The sequence below is a fragment of the Leuciscus leuciscus genome, assembly GCF_965113295.1.
Source record: "Leuciscus leuciscus genome assembly, chromosome: 13".
Classification (NCBI taxonomy): Eukaryota; Metazoa; Chordata; class Actinopteri; order Cypriniformes; family Leuciscidae; genus Leuciscus; species Leuciscus leuciscus.
This window is the reverse complement of record NC_138737.1, coordinates 38,837,162-38,864,565: the sequence shown is the minus strand read 5'-3', so window position 1 is coordinate 38,864,565 and position 27,404 is coordinate 38,837,162. Positions and strand designations below refer to the sequence as shown.

General features: G+C 37.8%; 1 protein-coding gene across 2 annotated transcripts in view; it reads left to right on the top strand.

The window, feature by feature from the left end:
* vps13a (vacuolar protein sorting 13 homolog A) overlaps positions 1-27,404 on the top strand; it is a 79,575-nt gene that overhangs the window by 9,656 nt on the left and 42,515 nt on the right. For both annotated transcript variants that reach the window (XM_082188655.1, XM_082188654.1), the window contains exons 13-39: positions 801-972; positions 2,214-2,276; positions 2,456-2,588; positions 3,755-3,849; positions 7,104-7,246; positions 7,743-7,944; positions 9,243-9,357; positions 9,604-9,740; positions 9,915-10,047; positions 10,125-10,242; positions 12,335-12,479; positions 12,976-13,060; positions 13,185-13,348; positions 13,937-14,093; positions 15,597-15,676; positions 16,506-16,565; positions 17,335-17,527; positions 17,614-17,730; positions 17,806-17,909; positions 18,364-18,531; positions 19,318-19,625; positions 19,770-19,917; positions 20,008-20,149; positions 22,856-22,977; positions 23,088-23,257; positions 23,975-24,201; positions 25,635-25,966. In XM_082188655.1, the coding sequence (XP_082044781.1) occupies positions 801-972; positions 2,214-2,276; positions 2,456-2,588; positions 3,755-3,849; positions 7,104-7,246; positions 7,743-7,944; positions 9,243-9,357; positions 9,604-9,740; positions 9,915-10,047; positions 10,125-10,242; positions 12,335-12,479; positions 12,976-13,060; positions 13,185-13,348; positions 13,937-14,093; positions 15,597-15,676; positions 16,506-16,565; positions 17,335-17,527; positions 17,614-17,730; positions 17,806-17,909; positions 18,364-18,531; positions 19,318-19,625; positions 19,770-19,917; positions 20,008-20,149; positions 22,856-22,977; positions 23,088-23,257; positions 23,975-24,201; positions 25,635-25,966 (4,033 nt within the window). The remainder of the gene's footprint in view (positions 1-800; positions 973-2,213; positions 2,277-2,455; positions 2,589-3,754; positions 3,850-7,103; positions 7,247-7,742; positions 7,945-9,242; positions 9,358-9,603; positions 9,741-9,914; positions 10,048-10,124; positions 10,243-12,334; positions 12,480-12,975; positions 13,061-13,184; positions 13,349-13,936; positions 14,094-15,596; positions 15,677-16,505; positions 16,566-17,334; positions 17,528-17,613; positions 17,731-17,805; positions 17,910-18,363; positions 18,532-19,317; positions 19,626-19,769; positions 19,918-20,007; positions 20,150-22,855; positions 22,978-23,087; positions 23,258-23,974; positions 24,202-25,634; positions 25,967-27,404) is intronic.

Sequence of the window (27,404 nt, the reverse complement as noted above, 5' to 3'; positions counted from 1 at the left end):
TTGGAGTGTGTGGTCTTGGATAATTAGGGGTTCAAGCATGAAATGCTGAAACCCTGTTGTAATTGTAAGGATTTGTAAAACTGATCATGCAGGCCAAACCGTAAGGCCTAGAGACTGGAAACCTGGCCAGATGGTAGGCCTCAATTTGGGGAGAACCTATCAGAGTATGACCCTGATTGGCCCATAGGTGGCGCTACAGCAACCAAAAGTACAAAATCTAGGTTTTAAATCTAAAACCTAGACTCAAGTGTCTTACACCACTGTGATCGCTGGCTCAAGGTGGACAAAATGTGTATCTCCAATTTCGATTTAGACAGGAAAAATTTCTAAGACTCTCTAGATCAATAAATATCAAAAAAAAGTTGAACTTGTGCATTTGGATGTCTATAATAGGGTGATTTATAAAATGGGTGTGGCAAAATACACTAAAAATCCTATAAATCCTAAATGAAAACTCAGAACTTCACAAAAATTGGTGAGCATATGTGACATAACATAGTAAACAATCATGCAAAATTTTATGAAGATCGGACCATAGGTGGCGCTATAACTGTAAAAAAGCTTTGAAAACCATATATTTCCTATGGTAAATTGCCTGTATTGGCTGTAAATGGACTTTTCCATCTATTATTTCAGTGGTTAAATGCTTGCTAAATAAAACTTAATGTCGTAAATGCTTATGTGCTTAAAGGCCATGAATGCTTGAACCCTGATACATGCTGCTTGCAGCTTTAATTCGATTTGTAGTTGTGTAATTCTGTGAGGTTCTGTGTCTTCTGTATGTGTGGTTGTGGTCGCAGGTGGAGGTATGTGATCACAGGCGTTTTGGAGGTCAACATCAAGCCCCGCCTTCACATGTGGTCGTGGCAGCATATCCGACGCCATCGGCAACATGTGAAGAAGTACAGAGAGATCTATAAGAGCAAAATCACCAGTAAGAAACCTGCCGAGAGTCTGCTGAAGGAGCTGGAGGTGGGTGAGCGCTGAGCATGCTCCACTTTACTCTTACATTTACTTGCTCTCATGTCCTTCCAAATCAATATGCTGCTATTTTTTTCTGTTGAACACAAAATGAGAGAAATCTCAATCGTTTTTTTGTTTTATTTTGTTGTTTTGACAGGCATGGCCACTATAAGCGGTATTTGAGAAATGGACAATAAGTCTGTGGTTTAGTTTTTTGTTTAGTTTTGACAGCCATGGTCACTTTGAAGGGTGAACTGGCAAATATGGCTTTTTTTGTTTTGTTGTTTTTGTTTAGGAGTTTGGCAGTCTTCGTCACTATTAACCGTATTTATGAAATGGCAAATAAGGCAGTGGTTTAGTTTTGTTTTGATAGCCATGCTCACTATGAATGGTATTTGTGAAATGGTTGTTTTGTTTTGACAATTGACAATTACTATGAAAGGTGAACTGGCAAATATGACTGTGGTTTTGTTTGGTTTTGATGTTTTTGTTTTGTTGTTTTGGAGTTTGACAGCCATGGTCACTATAACATTTATTTTTGAAATGGCAAATTAGTTTTTTAGTTTAGTTTAGTTTTTGTTTTGTTTTGACAGCCATAGTCACTATGAACGGTGAAAATATGGCTGTTTTGTTTTTGGTTTGGAGTTTGAGAGTTGTGGTCACTAAACTGTATTTGTGAAATGGCAAATGTTGATGTGCTTTAGTCTTTGTGAACTGGCAAGAACTGCAGGAAGACTATTCAGAAAAATTCTCCTTTTATGATAAAAATAATCACAACATATTGGTTTGGAATGACGTGTGTGTGTGTGTGTGTTTTTACATTTTTAGGCTAACTTTAGAAGACATATTCTCAAAATCTTGTATGTGGATATTGTCTTTCTTCTGAACAAAAGTAGTATACATTACTTTAATATGCTCTGTAATACCTAAATACTGCATTAGATTAAAAAATACACTTTCAAAGAGAGCATAACGCTACTGTTCTGAGATAGATCGAGCCTCTGTTGACTGATGATACTTTACATTAAAAATAAATAATGTAACATATTTAGTTACTCTTCACATTTCAGTTCGCAGTAAAAAGTCCATAAATCTAGTGTGTTCTATTCAGAATAGATCATTTCTAACACAGTTCATTTTTAACTACATTTTTTAAGCTTAAAATGTGGCAAAAAAACAATTAAGCCTGATGTAATTTCCATGACCGCTCTGTTTTGAGCATAACCTTGTTACTTTTGTTAATCCTTAAGGACACGGAAAGAACCCTGGATATATTCAACATCACAATGGCAAGACAGCAAGCTGAGATGGAGGTGACGTGACATCAGTTTCACAGTCGTATAATATTGTATAGATCATTTGAATCCTGAATACAGTGTGGCTTATGGATCATATAACAAGAAGTGTGTTCCTGTAGCTCAGCTAGCAAAGTGACGTTTCTAACTGAACCACACTTGTTGACTTCTTGCATGTTGTGCATCTGGTGTTGTAGGCCTCCAAGGCGGGTCTCAGGATAAACCGCCCCGGGGTGAAGGTGGAGGAGGAACAGTCACAGGGCTGGTTCGGCTGGATGTGGAACTGGTCTGGAGAAAGTGAAACGCAAACCAAAGACGTCAAAACAGGAGGTTTGACTGCGCTCTGCATCCGTTTAGTAAAGCATAACTAGTCCTGCACAGAATCTGTGGTCTGGAACTCATTTTATTTAAACATTAAATGTAACATTTAATTTAATATTCAACAATATTATTGATCGGCCTGCATTGACACCATTATATGAGAACTGAACTGAGCTGGACGATGACATCACTAGGCGCATTTCCATTACAGATTTGCGCAAAGCTTTAGCAATTTTTCTTCTAAATGTCGACAAAAAACGATTGCGAAATGAAGGCGTTTCCATTAACCGATGTTATGCGACTAAAACATTCATTTTTTCCTCTCGCGATAAGTAAAATCATTCCAAAAACCATGGCAACGGACGTTGGTAGGTTTATGTACTAATCCCAGCCACTGCACTAGCCATTATTATTAATCGAAGGAGATGTATGTGTGTTATCCAAGCATTAATGGTAAGGAATGACCCTTATTATACTTGTGAGTGGCTCATATGAGGTGTTTCTGGGTGTTTCTCCCTCATTTCTGCTTCAAGGTCTTGATTGTGGCATTTATTTGAGGTTTAGAATCCATTATTCCTGTAGTTCTTTTGTCTTTTATGAGTCTAATAAAGAACTATGTCTCGTATTCTGTCCAAACACACCGCGTCATCTGCGTCAGGGGACTGTAAATGTGCAAAAACTGTTTCCATTGCAGTTTTGCGGAATATTTCTTTTTCGAATTGCCTGAAAAACCTCCTCATGCGAGCGTAAAAACTTTTTTGCGATAAATGGGAGTTTTTGCGAAATAGACATGTTTCTATTGGGTGTATTTTCAATTAGCAATTGCAATTTGCGCAATTTGAAGGGTAATGGAAACGCGGCTACTGTTTTCTCCAGAGCGGCTATAAATGAACTAAATTAAGAACTTTTTTACAACAAAATGAAACATCACTGAACTTACTTAAGCTGGACTGTGACGCTTTTTTCTTCTGGAATCAAACTTTGTTTTGCATTATTTTCCTGTTATCTCTGTAAAGCTGCTTTGAAACAATCTGTGTTGTATAAAGCGCTATATAAATAAATGTGACTAGAATTCCACAGAAAGCTCAGCAGATTTATGTGATTCCTAATATTCCACAGAATTCCACATTTATGTAGATCTGTTTCTGATGGATTTTCTGTTTCGTATCTCTCAGGTTTTGATGGGCTAATGACCCCAGCAGAGAAAGCCAAACTGTACGCTGCCATTGGATACAGCGAGACAGCCGTCAATCCTAACCTGCCAAAAAAGGTTAATGACAAACAATCATAGCATATGTTAATCCAGTTTCCTCTTATAGATTTAATTTAGTGTTAATGCATTGGTAGTGCTAATACTTTTAGCCTTCTACATTTTTAGCCTTCTCACATTAGCAGGACATTCCAGTCAATGATTCAGCTTAAAGGGATAGTTCACCCAAAAATGAAAATTAGCCCATGATTTACTCTCCCTCAAGTCGGCCTAGGTGTATATGACTTTCTTCTTTCAGACGAATATAATCAGAGATATATAAAAAAAATTCATGGCTCTTCCAAACTTTATAATGGCAGTGAATGGCTGTTTCTGTTTTGAAGTCCATAAAAGTGCATCTCTCCATCATAAAAGTGCATCTATCCATCATAGAAGTGCATCTATCCATCATAAAAGTGCATCCATCCATCATAGAAGTGCATCTGTCCATCATAGAAGTGCATCTGTCCATCATAGAAGTGAATCTGTCCATCTGTCCATCATAGAAGTGAATCTGTCCATCATAGATGTGAATCTGTCCATCATAAAAGTGCATCTGTCCATCATAAAAGTGCATCTGTCCATCATAAAAGTGCATCTGTCCATCATAAAAGTGCATCTATCCATCATAAAAGTGCATCTATCCATCATAAAAGTGCATCCATCCATCATAGAAGTGCATCTGTCCATCATAGAAGTGCATCTGTCCATCTGTCCATCATAGAAGTGAATCTGTCCATCATAGAAGTGAATCTGTCCATCATAAAAGTGCATCTGTCCATCATAAAAGTGCATCTGTCCATCATAAAAGTGCATCTATCATAAAAGTGCATCTGTCCATCATAAAAGTGAATCTGTCCATCATAAAAGTGCATCTATCCATCATAAAAGTGCATCTATCCATCATAAAAGTGCATCCATCCATCATAGAAGTGCATCTGTCCATCATAGAAGTGCATCCATCCATCATAGAAGTGCATCTGTCCATCATAGAAGTGAATCTGTCCATCTGTCCATCATAGAAGTGAATCTGTGCATCCATCCATCATAGAAGTGCATCTGTCCATCATAGAAGTGAATCTGTCCATCATAGAAGTGAATCTGTCCATCATAGACCATCATAAAAGTGCATCTGTCCATCATAAAAGTGCATCTGTCCATCATAAAAGTGCATCTGTCCATCATAAAAGTGCATCTATCATAAAAGTGCATCTGTCCATCATAAAAGTGAATCTGTCCATCATAAAAGTGCATCTATCCATCATAAAAGTGCATCTATCCATCATAAAAGTGCATCTATCCATCATAAAAGTGCATCCATCCATCATAGAAGTGCATCTGTCCATCATAGAAGTGAATCTGTCCATCTGTCCATCATAGAAGTGAATCTGTCCATCATAGAAGTGAATCTGTCCATCATAAAAGTGCATCTGTCCATCATAAAAGTGCATCTATCATAAAAGTGCATCTGTCCATCATAAAAGTGAATCTGTCCATCATAAAAGTGCATCTATCCATCATAAAAGTGCATCTATCCATCATAAAAGTGCATCTGTCCATCATAAAAGTGAATCTGTCCATCATAAAAGTGCATCTGTCCATCATAAAAGTGCATCTGTCCATCATAAAAGTGAATCTGTCCATCATAAAAGTGCATCTATCCATCATAAAAGTGCATCTGTCCATCATAAAAGTGCATCTGTCCATCATAAAAGTGAATCTGTCCATCATAAAAGTGCATCTGTCCATCATAAAAGTGCATCTGTCCATCATAAAAGTGAATCTGTCCATCATAAAAGTGCATCTATCCATCATAAAAGTGCATCTATCCATCATAAAAGTGCATCTGTCCATCATAAAAGTGAATCTGTCCATCATAAAAGTGCATCTGTCCATCATAAAAGTGCATCTGTCCATCATAAAAGTGAATCTGTCCATCATAAAAGTGCATCTGTCCATCATAAAAGTGAATCTGTCCATCATAAAAGTGCATCTATCCATCATAAAAGTGCATCTATCCATCATAAAAGTGCTCCACAGGCTGGATTTATCCATTTATCATGGATAGATGCACTTTCATGATGGACGTTATGATGGACAGATGCACTTTTATGATAGATGCACTTTTATGATGGACAGATGCACTTTTATGATGGACAGATGCACTTTTATGATAGATGCACTTTTATGATGGACAGATGCACTTTTATGATGGACAGATGCACTTTTATGATGGATAGATGCACTTTTATGATGGACAGATGCACTTTTATGATAGATGCACTTTTATGATGGACAGATGCACTTTTATGATGGACAGATGCACTTTTATGATGGATAGATGCACTTTTATGATGGACAGATAGATGCACTTTTATGATGGACAGATGCACTTTTATGATAGATGCACTTTTATGATGGACAGATGCACTTTTATGATAGATGCACTTTTATCATGGATAGATGCACTTTCATGATGGAATGATGCACTTCTATGATGGACGTTATGATGGACAGATGCACTTTTATGATAGATGCACTTTTATGATGGACAGATGCACTTTTATGATGGATAGATGCACTTTTATGATGGACAGATAGATGCACTTTTATGATGGATAGATGCACTTTTATGATGGACAGATAGATGCACTTTTATGATGGACAGATGCACTTTTATGATAGATGCACTTTTATGATGGACAGATGCACTTTTATGATGGATAGATGCACTTTTATGATGGACAGATAGATGCACTTTTATGATGGATAGATGCACTTTTATGATGGACAGATAGATGCACTTTTATGATGGACAGATGCACTTTTATGATAGATGCACTTTTATGATGGACAGATGCACTTTTATGATAGATGCACTTTTATGATGGATAGATGCACTTTTATGATGGACAGATGCACTTTTATGATGGACAGATGCACTTTTATGATGGATAGATGCACTTTTATGATGGATAGATGCACTTTTATGATGGACAGATATATGCACTTTTATGATGGATAGATGCACTTTTTACTTTATGGACTTCAAACCAGAAACAGCAATTCACTGCCATTATAAAGCTTATAAGAGCCAGGACATTTTTTAATATAACTCTGATTGTGTTCGTCTGAAAGAAGAAAGTCATATACACCTAGTATGACTTCAGGGTGAGTAAATCATGGGCTAATTTCAAATTTTGGGTGAACTATCCCTGTAAGAGGTTTAACTTTATGTAAGTCATCACGCCTCTGACTTATATTTTTGTTTGCAGTTTGAAAATATGAAGATAAATTTCCAGCTTCTCCGCCTGTCCCTGTCAATCAAAGAGAGCCGAGAGAAGCCGGAGATAATCAAACTGTCCGTCATTGATCTGAAAGCCATGCTGGCTCAAAGACCTGCGGCTCAAGCTATGAAGTACGCCTTCTCTTTTCAATTCATATCATCTCCGTTAAACTGCTACACTCATTTTTGTTTACAACTTCATTATTACAATTATCAAATGCTTGAATCCCACTTTTATTTTATTTGAAGGAATTTTATGTGTTTAATACAGTTAGTCTTAATTACCCCAGAAAATACTTTTGATTTGTTCCTCAGTTTGTGAAACAAGCACAAAACCTGTTTACACTAATGCCCTTACAATGGAAGTCTATAGGGCAAGATTAATAAATCTTGCAGTAACTTTCACATGATTGACACCAGAAAGGGAATTTTAGATAAAATGTACAAAATAAAGTGTTTTAGACAAGGTGCACGTTTGGCTTTTTAGCCCTTCAGAATGTCTTGCTACATAGACTGTCTTTGTGAGAAAATTTGTGTAAAAAGATTTTTTGTTGATTATGATGTTGAAAAGATGTTTGTGATTTGTGTTTGTCTCAGATGTGTGATATATGTTTTTTTTTTTTTTTAGGATCTCTGCTCAGCTGTCATCGTTTGAAGTGTCGGGTCTCCCACGAGGCGATTCGGCCCCTGTCCTGCTGTCGCCACGTCATGTGGACGGGATGAAAGATAAGACTCTCCTGAACCTCATGTTCGAGACGAACCCGCTGGACGCGAGCGCGGACCAGAGACTCCGCATCGAGTCCCAGGCGCTGGAGATCATCTATGACGCTGTGAGTGTCAGGAAGCATCTCTCTATGCCAGGGATTCACAAACTTTCTTCTTTTTTCTGGCATACATTTTCTTGATTTTCCTCAGATTTTAAGTTAAAAGTTAAATAATTTAACTAAACATTTGCATAATCATGGTTTTCTGATGTTGGTTAATGGTCACATGACATGCAGATAAATAAATTATTAAAAAATGTTCTGCTTTTTAGGACTGCACAATTTGGTCAAAAATTTAGTATTTTGTCATTGTGATTTGAAAAGCTGATTGATAAACATTTAATCTCATTTGAACACGTCTCATATATTGCTGTTGCTAAGATGCCACACTCCGATGCCAATAGAAATGGTTGCTTTTTGAGGGTGTTTACATACGGAGCCCCTAAAGGGACATGGTGATGGAAAAAATATGAGAAGAGAGGAAAAATAATTTAATGCTTTTGCGTTTGCTCACAAATGTTTTGCGTTCCCTCAAAACTTTGCATTCACTCAAAAAAAAACCTTAAAAGATTCTTTGGGGAGCATAAAACTTTTTCTTCTAGAATTATAATTTTTATCAAGCTTGTATATTTAAGTTCAGTAATTTCACTTAAATGACAATTAATAGGTTATTTTCATTGCCATTTAAGTGAAATTACTGAACTTTATATATATAGTTATTGTAATAATATATATATACACACACACACACACATGGATATTGTAATAATACAATTGCACTGGATAATAAATAAGTTACAATACTAATATTTATGTCTTAAATTCTTCACTTTCAAATGTTAAACCCTCAAACTTTTATTTTGGTGGAAAACTGCTGAGAAGTCACTTAAAAAAATCACCATGAAATCAAAATTGACATCTTTTTTGAAATTTTTTTTTATGGAAAATGTCAGTATTAAAGGATTAGTTCTGTTTCTGTTGAAAGTTCACTTTTTCACATTTTTTTGCTGATAATTTACTCACCCCGATGTCATCCAAGATATCCATGTCTTTCTTTCTTCAGTCGAAAAGAAATTAAGGTTTTTGAGGAAAACATTCCAGGATTTTTCTACACAGAATGGACTTCAATGACAACCAACTATTCCAATGTTCAAAGAAGGTTCAAATGTCCGTCTCAATGCAGCTTCTACACGATCCCAGTCGAGAAATAAGGGTCTTATCTAGCGAAACGATCGGTTATTTAAAAAATAAAAATAAAAATGCTTGTGGTGTACCATCTCTGAGATGTGCCACGCATTGCGGCATCACATTGGAATGGATGGATCATGGCATGTTTATCAAGTGTGTTTTGTGTTTGTTTGTAGATGACAGTGAACAGTATGTCAGCTTTCTTCATGCCTCCTAAAGACCTGCAGCTGGATGAACTGACCAACGCCACCCTCATGAAGCTGGAGCTGTTCAGAGACAAGACCTCCACAGGTGTGTGTGTGGACTCACATGTTCGCTAGACCGTTCTTGGCTAATATAAGCTGCAATGCTGAGCATGTTGATTATAGGCAAGGGCCAAGCCTATCATAACTGCAGATTTCCTATGCATTTTAGGCTTTTATAAGTTAAAATAACTTCTATTTATTTAAAATAAAAATAATTTATTAAAATTGTACCCTTTATCTGTGGTTATTAAATAGTAGCTAGTACTAAAACAGTATTGTTCATTGTTGACAGGGCTGATGTACATCATTGAGACTCAGAAGGTTCTTGATCTGAAGATAAACTTCATGGCCTCGTATGTCATTGTACCAGAAAACGGCTTTTATGACTCCAAACACAACCTTGCAATTCTGGATTTGGGTCATTTCCAGGTAAAAACGGCTGAAATAACGGCTTCAGAGGAAAGAAAGTCAAATCATTGACTCGCCGTTTAAATATTTGTTTTCTTGCACAATATAAATGGTGTTTTATAAATGTAAATATAGCTGTCTTATTATTTTAGAAAGTAATAATTGGCTAAAAGTGTGTGTGTTGTGTGTGTGCAGATGTCCAGTCAGAGCAGAGCTGACCTGCCTCAGCTGTCTGCGGTCAGCAGCACTATCGAGGACATCATGTCTCGAGCGTATGACAGCTTTGATATCCAGCTGAGCAGTTTACAGTTCCTCTACACCAAAGCAGGTGCGCAGACATGCACAATAACTGATCAAAAGTAGACGTTACAGCGCTGTGGTTCATCATGCTGTGTGTCGCATCAGGTGGTGACTGGAAGAGGGCTCGTCCGCTGAGACAGTCTGCTTTCCACATCCTCGAGCCTGTAGACCTGAAGGTGGTCTTCAGTCGAGCCATGGTGGTCACGGACTCCAGAATGCCCAAGTAAGCAGGAATCTACATTGCATTTGGCAAACGCTTTTATCCAAAGCACATCTATTTGCACATCACATATTATTAGGGCTGCCCCCAAATAGTCGACTAACCGTTTGTCGACTAGAAGAAGCTTTAGTCGACCAAAAATGTATTAGTCGTTTAGTCGCAGAAAAAAAAAAAACACGAAGGAAATACTAACATTTATCGACCTCAAATTAGGCTTATCACTTGAAACATGCAAGAAGCTGCACTTTACACATCCACTCGCTTATTAGGTGCATATTCAAGTGTTTGTGTGGAGAGCGTGTTTACTCCATGACATGTAGGCGCCAGTCACTTACATTTAAAGGAACAGTATGTAAGAAATGTATTTAAATTAATCATAAAATGGCCCTGATATGTCACTAGACATTAAAAAAACATGTTCATTTCAAATACTTATATCACTGACAACAGTAGTCCGGCCAGGATATTGTCATTTAAAAGTGAAGTTGCAGCCCTCAACTGATGTTGATGTTGTCATGTTGTGTTTTGGCCTGATGCTCCACCCTCCACCTATCTACCAATCACGAAGTCAGTAGTGTTTCGGCATCCGGTTTGCCAGCTCTGCTCTAGTTACCACAGCTGCAGCTACAAACGTGTCGGATAAAAAATGTCAAACGTTACGAAACCTAAAAGACCTCATTATGAATCCGAAATATATCGTGACAAAGTCCGAAATAAAACAAGGATTTGTATAGGAAAAAAACGTACTGTGTAGGACTCGTCACTTGCCATTGGAAGCTCCTTGTAGCAGCCTACGCTCCTGCTGGATCCTGCAGCCTATCTGGCAACCTCGAGTCAGGGGGGAGGGGGAGGGGGAGGGGATACACCGCTCTACAGTAATTTGAAAGTGATTGCAGTACCAGTTTTGGCCACAATCTTACAATCTTAAACTTAAAATACTCCATCATTTTTGGTCATACAGATAAGAGTAATGCAAACTGTAAAGGGTCTACTTTTATTTCTGTAAACTCACAAAACGTTGTGTTTTTGTAAAATAATGCTGTTTTCTGTCGATTCGGTCTTAAACTTGAGCGCATCACATAAATGAACCGAAACTCATGAGACATGAGAAATATTTCTATAGAAAGCTTGAAATTTTTACATTTGAATAAACATAAATATTCTCCGATTATGTAATCCGTATGAAACATGCATATACACGCGTCCACTACTGTGAAGACCACTCACCATTGTTGACTTAATCCTTGCAGCCGAAAACACAGAAAACGTTACCAATAAATTATTAAAATGTTTAGACCGTCTCATTCTGGGTTTTTTTATGACACATTCATAATCATTACGTTTGCCGGTGCGCTGTGGCAAGCTTTATGTTTAAATTTGTGTGCTGATTAGGATATACGTATTTTATACAGGCAATTAAAGGCGCATTATTATGATTTATGGCTTATTAAAGGGATATTTCACCGCTGGAAAGATGAATGTGTATTTAAATTGGGTCATCTATGTAGTAGAAATGTGAAATTATTTTTGAAGTTGGTGCTTCTAGACTGAGAAAAGCCAGAAAATGTATTTTTGGCTCATGTGGATGAAAGACAAGTGCCCTACGAGGACACTCCCAAGCCATGCCTACCGGTTACAGAGGGCAGTATCGGGAGAAATGATACAACTAGGCTACTAGTCGACTCGAAACTGAAAAGACTGTGTTTTATGGTGAGATCCCCCTATGGGCGGGTTGAACACATGCGGAACGAGCTCCTCCTACTGGCTGGAGTCTCTCGCCTCTGGACAGAAAAGCCTCCATGATGCTAAATGATGATTTTTGCGTCATCTGAGTTTTTTTTCCAGACACACAATACAGAAATCTCTCGTCTCAGGGGGACATGAGGGAGGGAAGCACGGTCATTCCCAAAATACTACCAGGTTTCTACTGATACAAAGCTTAATGCTAATCGGTGAAGTATCCCTTTAATATAAACGCGCGATTAGTCGACTAATGGCTTAAATGAACGACTACTAGTCGACTAGAAAAATCTTTAGTCGAGGGCAGCCCTTCATGCATTGGTATATTTGTACCTAATGTTTTTTTTTCCTTCAGGTTTAAGATTTATGGTGAGCTGCCTCTGCTGTCTCTGCGTATCTCTGATGATAAAGTGCGTGGCGTCCTGGCGTTGCTCAGAAGTATTCCTCTTCCCGAGAGCCGGCCCGCTCCTCAGACTAAAGGCCTACAGGTTACACCCAAGGTAATTCAAAGAATGCTTATGGGCAGGGCTGTACGTTAAAGGTGCTGTATGTAACCTTTTTACTGTACTAAAGCATAAAAATACCACAATATGTTTGCAGATATTTAGGAAACATGCTAAGTTCACACACTCGTTTCTCTGAAAAACACTTCTACAGCCAGTTATTTTACTTATTATTTTACATGTTCTGGTTTATTTAATTACTAACCTTGATTTATTAAGATAAATTAGACATCTTTGTTTTAAAAAATAATTCAAAAAGACAAATTCTGGATAAATAGAACTACATAGTTTAGGCCATGTTGTAATAATAAAAAAAAAAAATTAGATAAAGCAGATATTTGGCTTTTTTTAATGCAGATTTGCTGATTCAACTCAAAAGCTTTTGATTCAGATCAATATAACTCATATATAACTCAAATGGACCTATATCCATTTTGTTTGCAAATGAGGTTTTCTAGCGGCTCTGTGATACTTTTTCCTTTTTTCACATCAGTCCTCTAAACAAGGGAACACGCCTCAGCTCACCCCCCGAAGACCAGCCATAGATGACCTGCGTGCATCCATCATATATGGCTCAGGTCAGACACACGTCCATACTGTACAAACAGAGACTTATGACTGAACCTCAGTGATCAAATACAGAGATCTACTCTATAAACCCAACATCTCCCCATTAAAACACTGTGTTTGTGTGTTTTTCAGATGAGGAGTTGTTCTTCGACGCCCCTAGTTCCCCGATAGAGGACCTGCCGTTCTTCGAGGCCTCGTCTGACTCTCTGCAAGGCTCTGATAAACGTCTGGCCATGGTCCTGAAAGACCCCAAGAAGAACATGACCGAGTTCCTCCTGACATTTGAGATCAACAAGGTCTGATTATGTCCTTGTCAAGTGAAAGGATTAGTTAACTTCAGAATTAAAATTTCCTGATAGTTTACTCTCCCCCACGTCATCCAAGATGTTCATCTCTTTCTTTCTTCAATCGAAAGGAAATGAAGGTTTTTGAGGAAAACGTTCCAGGATTTTTCTCCATATAGTGACTTCAGTGGGGTCCAATGGGTTGAAGGTCCAAATGTGAGTTTCTGTGCAGCTTCAAAGTCTCGACACGATCCCAACCGAGGAATAAGAGTCTTTTCTAGACTCTAAACTCATATTTGGACCTTCAACCCGTTGAACCCCATTGAAGTCACTATATGGAGAAAAATCCTGGAACGTTTTCCTCAAAAACCTTCATTTCTTTTCAACTGAAGAAAGACAGACATGAACATCTTGGATGACGTGGGAGTTAGTAAATTATCAGGACATTTTAATTCTGAAGTGAACTAATCCTTTAAGAAGAGCATCTAATTATCTTTCCTTTCCTTATAGAGATGATAACAGATATGAACATTTCAAGGCTCCTCCAATCATTCTTGTCACTCAAGTGACTCTTTTCCCTCGTTTGTTCCTTTGTTCTAGCTTTCCGTTCAGCTGTGTCGTTTGTCAAACAGACAAGAAGTGAGCGTTCTGCATCTGTTCATCGATGGATTAGGGACAGAACTCAATCTTCGCACGTTTGATATGTCGTCATACACTTTCCTGCGTGAGATCTGCCTTGAGTGTTCAGAGTACTTGGGTAAGTGCAATGCTTAAAGGGATACTCCACTCCACTGTGATCATGAAGTGGGTGGAGTAACATACACAGGTGTGCAATCATTAATAAAATGGCCGCTGCTCTCTTGTGCGGGTGTGCAGGCTAAACGCCAGATAATGTCTGAGTTGTAAGTTCTTTAATCCTTCGTCATGTATTACCGGTTACCTAGCTCTAATTGAGATGGCAGCGCCAACAGTAACATTATAAATGTCTTTACTGTCGCTGTTTACTGCATCCATGCTGAATAAAAGGATACTTTTTTCAGTGTTTAAAGGGATACTCCACTTTTTGGGGAAATAGGCTCATTTTACAACTCCCCCAGAGTTAAACAGTTGAGTCTTACCGTTTTCGAATCCATTCAGCCGAACTCCGGGTCTGGCGGTACCACTTTTAGCATAGCTTAGCATAGATCATTGAATCGGACAGGACCATTAGCATCTCTCTCAAAAAAATTTCCAAAGAGTTTCGATATTTTTCCTATTTAAAACTTGACTCTTCTGTAGTTACATCGTGTGCTAAGACCGACGGAAAATGAAAAGTAATGATATGACACAGTGCCTGAAAATAGGTCTAATAGGTTAGGCAAACTTAGTCCCGGTCACGTTGGAAGTTACCGAGCTGGGGACTATTTTCAGGTGCTGCGTCATATCATTACGCCTGCTGGACTCATGGTACGGCAGCAAAGTTTCTTGATTATTACGCAGGAATGAGAGTATAGTTCCTAGCCATATCAGCCTAGAAAATCCCAACTTTTCATTTTCCGTCGGTCTTAGTACACGATGTAACTACAGAAGAGTCAAGTTTTAAATAGGAAAAATATCGAAACTCTTTGGTCATTTTTTTTGAGAGAGATGCTAATGGTCCTGTCCGATTCAATGATCTATGCTAAGCTATGCTAAAAGTGGTACCGCCAGACCCGGAGATCGGCTGAATGGATTCGAAAACGGTAAGACTCAACTGTTTAACTCTGGGGGAGTTGTAAAATGAGCCTATTTCCCCAAAAAGTGGAGTATCCCTTTAAACACTGAAAAAAGTATCCTTTTATTCAGCATGGATGCAGTAAACAGCGACAGTAAAGACATTTATAATGTTACTGTTGGCGCTGCCATCTCAATTAGAGCTAGGTAACCGGTAATACATGACGAAGGATTAAAGAACTTACAACTCAGACATTATCTGGCGTTTAGCCTGCACACCCGCACAAGAGAGCAGCGGCCATTTTATTAATGATTGCACACCTGTGTATGTTACTCCACCCACTTCATGATCACAGTCAATTAGAGAACATATACAATTACATAGATCAACAGTTACAAAAGATTTCTAATTCAAATAAATGCTGTTTCTTTTAACTTTCCATTCGTCAAAGTATCCTGAAGAAATGCATCACAGATTCCACAAAAAATATTAGGCAACACAACTGTTTTTAACATTGATTTCTGTATGCAAATCTAAAAGTTATAAGGATTTTGTGTTTGTGTGAAGATTCTGAGGACAAGAAAGTTCACATTATCACCACTCTGGACAATACAGAGGAAGATCTGCTCACTTTGGAGTATGTCAAGGTACATTTGCTTCATCATATTTACATGTCATTTTCCTTTGGTTTCAGGTTCTGTATATGTATAAGAGCTGTTTGTCATCAACATCGTGAAGCATCAGTCTCTCTCAGACCGTTTTCTTGGTTGTGGCGGTGTCTCTCAGCTTCTGGGTGTTAAAAGCCGGCTTTATGTAGAGGGAATTTTCTTATTTTAGCTTTAATAAGCTAAACATTAACACAAAATTAGACCTAAAAAAAGACTTGTGACTCATGATGCATGACTCATTTTAAAAACAGTCCCGCTCTCAGTCAAACTCTGACGGCATGAATTTAGACTAATAATGAATGATATCTGTTATTTATTAATTGAAGACAATTAAATGCATTTTTTTTCTTCAAATCATCCTGTAGTCCATGAATTTGACATCTTCTTTCCAATGCAACATTTTGAGAATTATAATGACGACATACAGTACTATGCAAAAGTCTTGAGTACGTTAGTATTTTCACCCCCCAAAAATGTTTTTAAGCCAGGTATTTATATCTTTTGCTGTAGTGTGTCAGTGGGAAATATAATTTTACATATCCCAGATGGACTCGATGATGGTGAGATCAGATCATACCGACTGGATTATTACAATTAATGGCAAAAGGAACGTTTTTGATCATGTAAACTGATATTTCCTACTGACACGCTATAGCAAAAGATATAAATAACTTGCTTGAAACCATTTTTTTGGGGTGAAAATACTAACGTGCCTAAGACTTTTGCACAGTACTGTATATTGTTATGTGATTGTGTGAGCACAGGCCTATGCATACGAATATCCCAATAATACCCTGTTCTTTTTCAGGCGGACAAAAATGCACCAGATTTTAAAACGATGTACAAAAATACAGAGCAACTAATCAAGGTAAGCTTGTACACAAATCAGAGCTCAGAATTACCTAGGTAATGCGATAGCCAATCAGATCACAAAGCTTATAAAATTGGATACTAATTTCAAAGTTTGTTAAAGGGGTGGTATAATGCCCTTTTCACAAGGTGTAAAATAAGTCTCTGATGTCCCCAGAGTGTGTATGTGAAGATTTTGCTCAAAATACCCCACAGATATTTGGAGGGTGAGCAAAAATGCATTGTTTTTGTATCTGTTCCTTTAAATGCAAATGAGCTGCTGCTCCCGGCACAGGGGGCGGAGCTACAACAGCTTGTGTCATTTTACCTCACGCAGACAAAATTTCAACAACTTTTAGCCTTTTATGTTCAAACCGAAGTCAGAAAGATGGAGAGACTCAAGAAGAAGTGACAACATGTTGACAACATTTCTGAATGATTAGTTGGTGAATTTATGTAGCTTATGTGTAGTTATCTTCTAGTCACTGATTAGCATATTCTGTCTTAATAATCTATAAATCATGTTCTGGGGGCGGGGTTTATGTAAATTCTAGGGTTGGTGATCTCACTAACCCGGGAGGAATGTCGTGTAGTCTCTACCAGCCGTTTGTTGTAGTCCTTAAAAAGCAATTTCTTTAAAAGAAAATATCTCCCTTTGCTTTGAAATTTGAGTGTCGTAACTTTGCAGATGTTGTTTATGCTCAAACAGCAACATTACACACTAACTAAAGTTAGAAAAGTGAAATCATATTCAACCACCCCTTTAAAATTCTTAATATTTGCACCAGGTGAATTTCTCCTCGCTGGACGTGCACTTGCACACTGAGGCGCTCCTCAACTCCATGAATTTCCTAAATAACCTTCTCCCACCCATGAAGAAAGAGGGACAGGAGGAGCAGCCCGTCCTTCCCAAGGAGGAAGAGGAAGAAGAAGGAGAAGAGGAGGCCAAAGTAGAGGATTCTGCTGTTACAAAGAAATCTTGTAAGAAAGTCAGATGTTTATTTTTTTATGGTTCTTTTATATTATCATGATACCATTTTTATCTCATATTTTTGGCTTTTCTTCAGCCTATAAGAAGTCAAAGTTTGAGGATGTGGTGAATTTGCATATCCGAGCAGACCTCAACTGTCTGAAGGTCTTCATAAGAGGAGAGAAAGCCAGGATCTCTGAGATCAGCATAGAGGGTAATACGCATTTCTGTAGGTGCAAATAAACACAATAAAGTTGGGATATGATCTGCATGTTCTCTCTTTTAACAGGACTAGTTTCTGAAGTTCAGATGAAGAAGTCGTCGGTGGAGATTCTGGCTAACCTGAAGAACATTATAATTCTGGATTGTGACAGAGAGGCACTCTATAAAAAGGTAGAAAATGCTGTACTTTTAAGGATAAATAAATCATAGAATGGGAACTAAATTGGCAAAATGGGGAACTGGCACACATTTTTTTTTATATTATGTTGTACAAAACTAGTATTACAATAAAAATAAACAATAAAATAAGGCTTTTAACCACACATTTTACAGTTGACTCACATTTTATTGGTCCGAAATAAGTGTTGTTTATTAGATTATACAATTCTTTATTTCAGATTTTTTGTGTAAAAAAAAAAGTTAATTAAAAAAAATCATGCTCTAAAATGTATGAGAGAATAATTGTAAAAATTTCTGCCACATTAGTACCATTTTATTTTACAAATCATCTTATTGACTGTTTTTAACCGTTTTTAAATGTAATTTTGTATCATTCATAAGAAGGAAGGAGAGTGTGTGAGTTGAAGTGGATTTAGGCTAATGATGTAATGATGATGATATGTAGGCAGTGTCAATCGCGGATAAGGAGGTGTTTGATTTCCGCATGGTGAACCATGTGGATGCAACGGAGGGGGACGCCTATACAGACATGATCATTGTGGACACCAGTGTCACTTTGACTGTGGGCTGCATTCAGGTTATTTTCCTCAACAAGTTTGTGTCCTCGATACTGGTAAGTGTTCATCTCCTACACTACCTCATCCACCATTATTCCCATACAAAGAAAGATACTGATAATTATTATCTTATTTTATTGTATACATTTTATTTATTTTTAAAATTTATTTAGCACCTATAACCTATGCATTTAAAAAGAGGAGAGGGCCTAGAACTGAGCCTTGGGGGTCGCCCTACTGTGTCTTAAAGGCACAATATGTAGTTTTTTGCCGCTAGCACTGTTATATCATTTATACTTGTCTGTTGAAAATGAATGAATGAATCAATTAATTTTAAAACTTATTGTATGATGGAGAAAATGCAGCATTACTGTTACTAAAAATAAAGCTGCATCTGATTATGTTATGTTAGCCACGCGGAAAATCAAGAAAACAAGCGATATAAACAAAAAGACTAACATTGTTGAGCTAAATATCAGTTATTAGTTTTCTGTCTATAAATGTATCCAAACAGTTGTTCTCTTGTCTAGTAAAACATATAATATATTAAAGCGTCTTTGGTCGAGGGTAAAGCAGGTACGGCGTCACAATGACACGGTCCGTGTTTTGATCAAAATTGCTTATTTTTGGAAATTATAATCCAAAAAGCTTACATATTGTGCCTTTAATAGAAACAAATTGCAACTTGGCAAGTAATCTTGTTTTTCTTTACTTACTCTGTAACTTTAAAAATCACAGCAGGTATGGGAATGATGTAACTTCCTTTTTGAATTTGATTAGCTTCTGTTTGCATTACATTTTTTGTCTAATGGTCTCTCCCGCTCTTTATTTTTCCTCTTCAGGCATTTATTAATAATTTCCAGGAGGCTAAAAATGCGTTGGCGGAGGTGACGGCCCAGGCGGCGGAGAAGGCAGCCACGGGGGTGTTGGAGCTGGCAGAGAGAAGTACACGGATCTCCCTGGATGTAGACATCAAAGCTCCGGTTGTCTTCGTCCCACAATCCTCTGTTTCCCACAATGTCATTGTGGCAGATCTGGGTTTAGTGACTGTAAAGAACCGCTTTGAAATCGTCTCTTCTCCAACACACACCAAGATCCCTCCTGTCATGGACATCATGGCTGTCGGACTGAGTGACCTTAAAATGTACAGGTTAGGAGAGTATTACAGATCACTTGTTCTGAATTTTTAAACAAACTGACTAATTTGAGTTAATTAATTTGATGTTACTGCTCTGAAATAAAATTTTCATTGCTTGATGAATGATGTTTCTAATATTTTTTTCTTTTTTTTCAGGACCACATTCAGTGATGGGCAATTTATAAGTGAGATTCAGTTACTCAAACCGGTCAACATGGACCTGTCAATCAAACGCAATCTCGCTGCCTCCTGGTATCACAGCATTCCTGACATCCAGATCAATGCACACCTCAAACCCATGAGCGTAAGAGCATATAAGTATTTGTGTTTATTTCTGTGTGTGATTATAGGCGTAAGGGATGTTGCAGCTAATATTAATGTGTGTTTCTTGCAGCTGATCTTGAGTCAGGAGGACCTAACTATAGTGCTGAAGACTCTGAGTGAGAATCTGAGTGAGACTTCTGGTGATCCTCCAGCTCCATCCGGCTCTGATAAAGGAGACACCGTTTCTATCAAAGATTCTCAGGGTTCTGGAGGTATAAAAACACACAAACACAGATTGTGAAGCTTTATCGATCGCTACTGCACAGGTTATGTCAAGCACACTTTCTATTTCATTGTCTTTGCATGTTTTCCTGGAATGAATATCCTGCTGTTTAAGCATTAATTAAGGGTCATTTCAAGTATTGCAAATTATGTTATAGCAATTCCAAAAGTCATAAATAAAAATAATTGTAAAAGATTAGGCAAAATAAATAAAAATAACTTTTTTTTGTTGTTGCATGTTTTGGTCAAAATAACAAAGAAACACTGTATAACATTTAATCTTTACCTTAACTCATAACTCACGCACACAGAAAACTGCTTCAGACGGTGTGCCAAGTTCTCTTTCGCGCTTGAACGTTAAAAACCGCCGCAAAATTATGCCAAAATTCCCATTATGTCGAGTATTCTCGTAAACACAGTCCTAAATGAGCTAAATAAAGTCTTAAATGAACGCAAATCTGCGTCATGTCTTAAAGTGACAGCAGCCTAATAAACCTGCTGCTGTCTGTCATTAATGTGAATCAAAGAAAAAGAGAAATTCATTCACTTCTTTGACTGAATAGCTTTTATAGCTTTAATAAGGATTCATCTATATTTAATTTATGATTTATGCAGTGAAGACTGTGAAGTGTTTGATGACTTTATTCATTTTCTGTATTCTACCTGTTAGATACAAACTTTCTTTATGTTGTTTCTACAGTAATTTTTTATAAAAAATGTCATTAATAAAAAGAATTTTTTTTTTTTTAAATCTCACTCTTTAAAATGTATAGATTTGATGTGCTGGTCAAAATAAAGTTCAGAAGTAGTACAAGTAGCATAATTTTATATATATATATATATATATATATATATGCATGTATGTGTACTGTATATGTATGTGTGTGTGTGTGTATATATATATATACACTGCTCAAAAAAATTAAAGGAACACTTTGAAAACACATCAGATCTCAATGGGGAAAAATGTCATGCTGGATATCTATACTAATATGGACTGGGTAATGTGTTATGAACGAAAGGATGCCACATCGTTTGATGGAAATGAAAATGATCAACCTACAGAGGATTGAATTCAAAGACACCCCGGAAATCTAAGTGAAAAAATGATGTAGCAGGCTTGTCAATTTTGCTGAAATTTCATTGCAGCAACTCAAAATGGTACTCAGTAGTTTGTATGGCCCCCACGTGCTTGTATGCATGCCTGACAACGTCGGGGCATACTCCTAATGAGACGACGGATGGTGTCCTGGGGTATTTCCTCCCAGATCTGGACCAGCGCATAACTGAGCTCCTGGACAGTCTGAGGTGCAACCAGGTGATGTCAGATGGACCGAAACACAATGTCCCAGAGGTGTTCTATTGGATGTACGTCAGGTGAGCGTGGTGGCCCTTCAATGGTATCATTCCTTCATCCTCCAGGAACTGCCTGCATGCTCTCGCCACATGAGGCCGGGCATTGTTGTGCACCAGGAGGAACCCAGGACCCACTGCACCAGCATAGGGTCTGACAATGGATCCAAGGATTTCATCCCGATACCTAATGGCAGTCAGGGTGCCATTGTCTAGCCTGCAGAGGTCTATGCATCCCTCCATGGATATGCCTCCCCTGACCATCACTGACCCACCACCAAACCGGTCATGCTGAACGATGTTACAGGCAGCATAACATTCTCCACGGCTTCTCCAGACCCTTTCCTGTCTGTCACGTGCTCAGGGTGAACCTGCTCTCATTTGTGAAAACCACAGGGCACCAGTGGCGGACCTGCCAATTCTGGTGTTCAATGGGAAATGCCAATCGAGCTCCCTGGTGCTGGGCAGTGAGCACGGGGCCCACTAGAGGATGTCGGGCCCTCAGGCCACCCTCATGAAGTCTGTTTCTGATTGTTTGGTCAGAGACATTCACACCAGTGGCCTGCTGGAGGTCATTTTGTAGGGCTCTGGCAGTGCTCATCATGTTCCTCCTCGCACAAAGGAGCAGATACCGGTCCTGCTGATGGGTTAAGGACCTTCTACGGCCCTGTCCAGCTCTCCTAGAGTAGCTGTCTGTCTTCCTGGAATCTCCTCCATGCTCTTGAGACTGTGCTGGGAGACACAGCAAACCTTCTGGCAATGGCACGTATTGATGAGCCATCCTGAAGGAGCTGGACTGCCTGCGCAACCTCTGTAGGGTCCAGGTATCGCCTCATGCTACCAGTAGTGACACTGACCCTAGCCAAATGCAAAACTGGTGAAAAACAGTCCGAAAAGATGAGTAGGGAAAAAAAATTCAGTGGCCTCCACCTGTAAAACCATTCCTGTTTTGGGGGTTGTCTCACTGTTGCCCATCTAGTGGACCTGCTGTTAATGTCATTAACACTAAAGCAGCTGAAACTGATTACCAACCCCCTCTGTTACTTAACTGACCAGATCAATATCCCAGGAGTTTAACTGACTTGATGATATTCTCTGATTAAAAAGTGTTCCCTTTATTTTTTTGAGCAGTGTATATACACACACACACACACACACACACACACACACATATATATATATATATATATATGTATATATGTATATATAAATAAAATATTATTGTTGTTTTCTTAGCAGGTTTGTAATAATTATCACAGAATTGCCCATGTATTTATCAATTCAATTTTTTTTTCTTTTTTTAAGTATTGAGATAACATTAAAGCACTTTTATTTTGTTGTAGGGAACACAGTTGTGACCGCGGCAGTGGTGGAGGGCCAGAAAACAGGCAAACTAAAGAACACTCTGAAACTTGACTTCAAGTTTGACTCCATGACACTGGTCCTGTACAGCCCGAACAACGAGGTGACGAAATACACTCAACTCACAGTAGATGAAAATGTAATGTTTACATAAGAAACTAAGCTTAAATATTTAGCATTCTGGTTCCGTTTATGTAATCTGTTTGTGTATAGATGCAGTTATCAGACTCCCGTGATGAGAGTTTGAAGTTGGCAGAGTTCACGTTGGGCACCATCTCCACCGCTGTGCACATGTTCTCTGACAGCTCCATGAAAGCCTCCCTCAAACTCACAAACTGTCTCCTAGATGACAAGAGACAGAGGGTGAAAATGATCACATCCAGGTAAATCACACACACACACACACACACACACACACACTGAAGATGCTCCAGTTTGAGTTTAATGTTGTTTTTATATGTACAAATGTGATGTCCTCCTGCCCCATACAATTGACATTAGTGCTCACTTTCTGTGACGTAGCTACAACTAATTGATAAAATCAAAATAATTTAGTTATTTATTAGTTGTTTCTTTGCTCTGTGCAAAGAACCTCTATCTTATATCACAAAAATTGTAGCATTTATATATATATATATATATTTATTTTTTTTTGCACAAAATGTATGCTTGCATGTACAATTAATTGATTAATTTATGAAATAATCAATAGATTATTAGATGAAAAGTTTTTTCGCTCTGTGCATGGTGAACCTCTTTATCTGAAATCATTAATGTTGAAACATTAATATTTTAAACCTTTTTTGCACAAAATATACTCTTACATATCCAATTAATCAATTAATTGAAGAAAAAAATTTATCAATTACCAAAAGTCTATGTGTTCTGTGCATAGAGAACCTCTTTATCTGAAATCGTTAATGTTGAAACATTAATATTTTAAACCTTTTTGCAGAAAATATACTCTTACATATCCAATTAATCTATTAATTGAAGAAAGAGTCAATAGATTAATTGATTGAGAATTTGTTAGTTGCAGCCTTTTGGTAAAGTTGGTCATTGAGTCACTGAATGTCTTCTCTCATTTCATGCTGTTTTAGGATGATGGCGATGCGTCAGGGCAGAGAAGGCAATGTGATGGTAGACGTGAGTTACCGACAAGGCCGGGAATACACCGTCCTGGACACCCTGGTTCAGGACATCTACCTGTGTGCCAGTGTTGAGTTCCTGCTCACAGTAGCTGATGTCTTTCTTAAAGCTATGGCAGACGGCTTCTCTGGTCCTCCTAAGAGCAACAAACAACCCGCCAGTTCCTCTAAAGACCCAGGTTAGTGTTTTGAGGTCCAGGTACCACCTTGTAAACAGGTTTTACCTTGCTATTTGCTGGGTTATTTTCGTGTACTAAAACCATAAACATTTTATTACTTGAAATAAAATAAGCATTAACTGAAATAGTTGCCAATACAACATTTCTCATTTCATTTAGTTTAAGTTAAAGAACTAAAATTACTAAGAACAAAATTGAAATATAGCTGCAAGCAGCAATTAAGGGGCCGAGGACCAGAGAATGAGGAGATGAAAATCATGACAGAGAGCATCAAACCAACTGCAAAAAATGAGTTAAGACATTTGGACACTGTTTAAAGCAGAATGGTTGAAAGCCCATAAATACAATCACTTGTAATGTGACATAATTGCTTATTACTTTTAAGCAATAGGTGGCTCTGACACCAATTAATCTGGTGTGGTCAGTGTTGGGTGACAATTTTTGTATACATTTTTTATGGGGGGGATATTTGGTCAAACTGTTCAGAAGTTACAAGCAAAAAATAAATCATATCTCGTGACCACTAGGGGGCACTGTGCTGAAACTGTACAGGTAGTCTCAGGTCATGGTTGTCACAACACGCACCAAGTTTGGTCAGAATACGTTGCAATATAAGCGTTGCAGAGATATAGCCTCACGTCCATTTTGTTGTTTTGAGAATTTGTTCTCGCGTTAAATGAGAATGGTTTGACTAATGACTTGAATTCCATGGGGGTTTTTTGTCAGCAAGGTCTGAGGATGATCTGATCAAATTTTCATGAAAATCAAAGCAACAGTCAAGGAGGAATTCGAAAAAGTAGTTTTTTAAGAAAATCAAAATGGCGGACAGGAAATTCAGTCAACTGTGGCAAAAATTGATATCTATGTTCTCAGCATGACCCAAGGAATCTATGAAGACCAGTTTCATTACAATAGGCAAAATTATTCAAAAGCTATTAGAATTTTTTTTAATTTTTTAATTTCATTATAATTCTTGACCACAAAGTGACGCTGACTCAACTTTTTGAGTAACTTCAGGGCAAAATATAGCGTTTTATGACAATATTCAAAATGGCGGATATGGGAACATTGGTTATCATTAAATTAAAAATGGTAGAAACATTTTCATGACGTCATAGGTTGCAATCGATTTGTCTTGAACCCGAGGAATTGGAGGAAAGAATTTAGTTTCTAGCCCTTGCGGTATAAAAGTTATTAGCATAGTGCAAATTTAGACAGTTGGTGGCGCTAGAGGGATTGAGTTAGAGTCTCCAAAATTGCTTTGGTTAAAGTTCAGACTGTCCTCTATCAGTGTGCCAAATTTCACAACTTTTTACCATACGGTTCTATGGGCTTCCATAGACTCGAGTGGAAGAAGAAGAACACTAACAGATACAATAGGTGCCGACACTAAAATAACACTGGCTGTTTGATTTGTGTCTTTCTTTTGCTAGCGGTTCCTGCTCCACCAGTGGTTGCCAAAACTGAGATCAACGTTGTGGTGAGGAATCCTGAGATCGTTTTTGTGGCCGACCTCACGCGTGCTGAAGCTCCGGCTCTGGTAATGACGACGCAGTGTGAACTGGTGATGAAGAGCGAGCCCAGCGGTCAGTCAATGACGGCCGCCGTTTCAGATCTGAAGGTGGTGGCGTGTCCGTTTGTGCGAGAGAAGCGCGAGAACAACGTGACAACGGTGATCCAACCGTGTCAGGTGTTCTTCCAGAGCAACCAATCGCCTTCTCAGCCTCAGTCCATCGAGCTGTCCATCAGCTCCCTTACGCTCAAGGTGATTTAGCTTTACATGATGATCAGCTTCCATTTAGAAATCCTTAATAACTTAAAAGCTACCGTTGCAGAACGGCCTGTTTAATTCTGAGGGTCAGTTAGACGGTGTGAAACTGGGTCCTTAAAACAGTTTTATCAAATTTAAGGTCATAAAAAGTCTTAAATATCTTGAATTGTATAACAAAAGTCTTAATTTTTATTTTAAGAGGTTTAAATTTTGGCCTGGAAGAGCTGGAATCACGATATGGCTTAAAATGATAATCAAACCATTAGACAATATTTCATTTTATTTCAGTTCATTTCATTTCATTATTTATTCATAAAGCACATTTAAAAGCAACCCATAGTTGTCCAAAGTGATGAACAGGACAATATAATCAAAAACAAAAGTTGCAATCGATACAATTACAGACAAGAAATTAAATAATACATTTATTAGTTTATTTATTAGTTTATTAGTTTATTTCCACAATTTTACACATTGCATTTGTTGCTACATCAGAACAGTTTTTGGGGGTAGCAATCACAGAGTAACAAGTTACAAAATATATTACTTTCCCTGCTGCCAGGACTACATACTTTGCCCACACAAAATATGATAATATATCATTCATCACAATACAAATAACTTAAGTTACAAACAATTATGATTGCACATGCCAACTCAAGCTGGATACTGTTGTACAAGATCTACAAGAGCTTATAGCCAACTTCGAAAAAACACAAGAGAATGGACAAAAGGAATCTTTAACTGCACCCCGGGTCGGATGACATCACTACCATTTCAGTCCATATCTTGCCAATGGTGTCAAGCAATTGAAATAGTTACTCAGTTACACAGCTACATTTTCGAAGGAGTGTAAAATTTACAGTACAAAACACATTACATTTCAACTGCAGCTACAACTAGTACCCACCATAGTTCAAGGTAGCTTGACCAACAGCTGTTCCGGAAAAACAATTGTGTTCTATTGTGAAAAAATGAACTCCCAAGAAGCAATAGCTTATAAATAGGGGTCCATCCCACCACCAATACCACCCCACCCACCTGTCAAAGATTATGTGACTGGTCCAACTTTTATGCCAGGACAACCATTCTTTAAATTATGGGTGTTTAGAATATAGTTGCCTCAAGCAGAAACAAAGAAAGAAAAAAAAAAAAAAAAAAAAAAAGAAGAAAAAAGACAGTCACTGTACTTTTGTACCTCAATTTAAATAGATCCATGTACCAAGAGAAAGGGGGTTAGATCTCAGCCGTAAGTCCATTAAATATATTACGAATCAAAATTGAATAATACATTAAAGATCCACAATAAGAAAATGTGTTTTAAGCTTTGATTTAAAAAGTATAATATTAAACTTCAAAATGTGAGTGATGCAAGTTTCATTGTAAAAACATTCTACAGGCTCGCGGTTTCAGTGCAGTTCGCAATAAATAC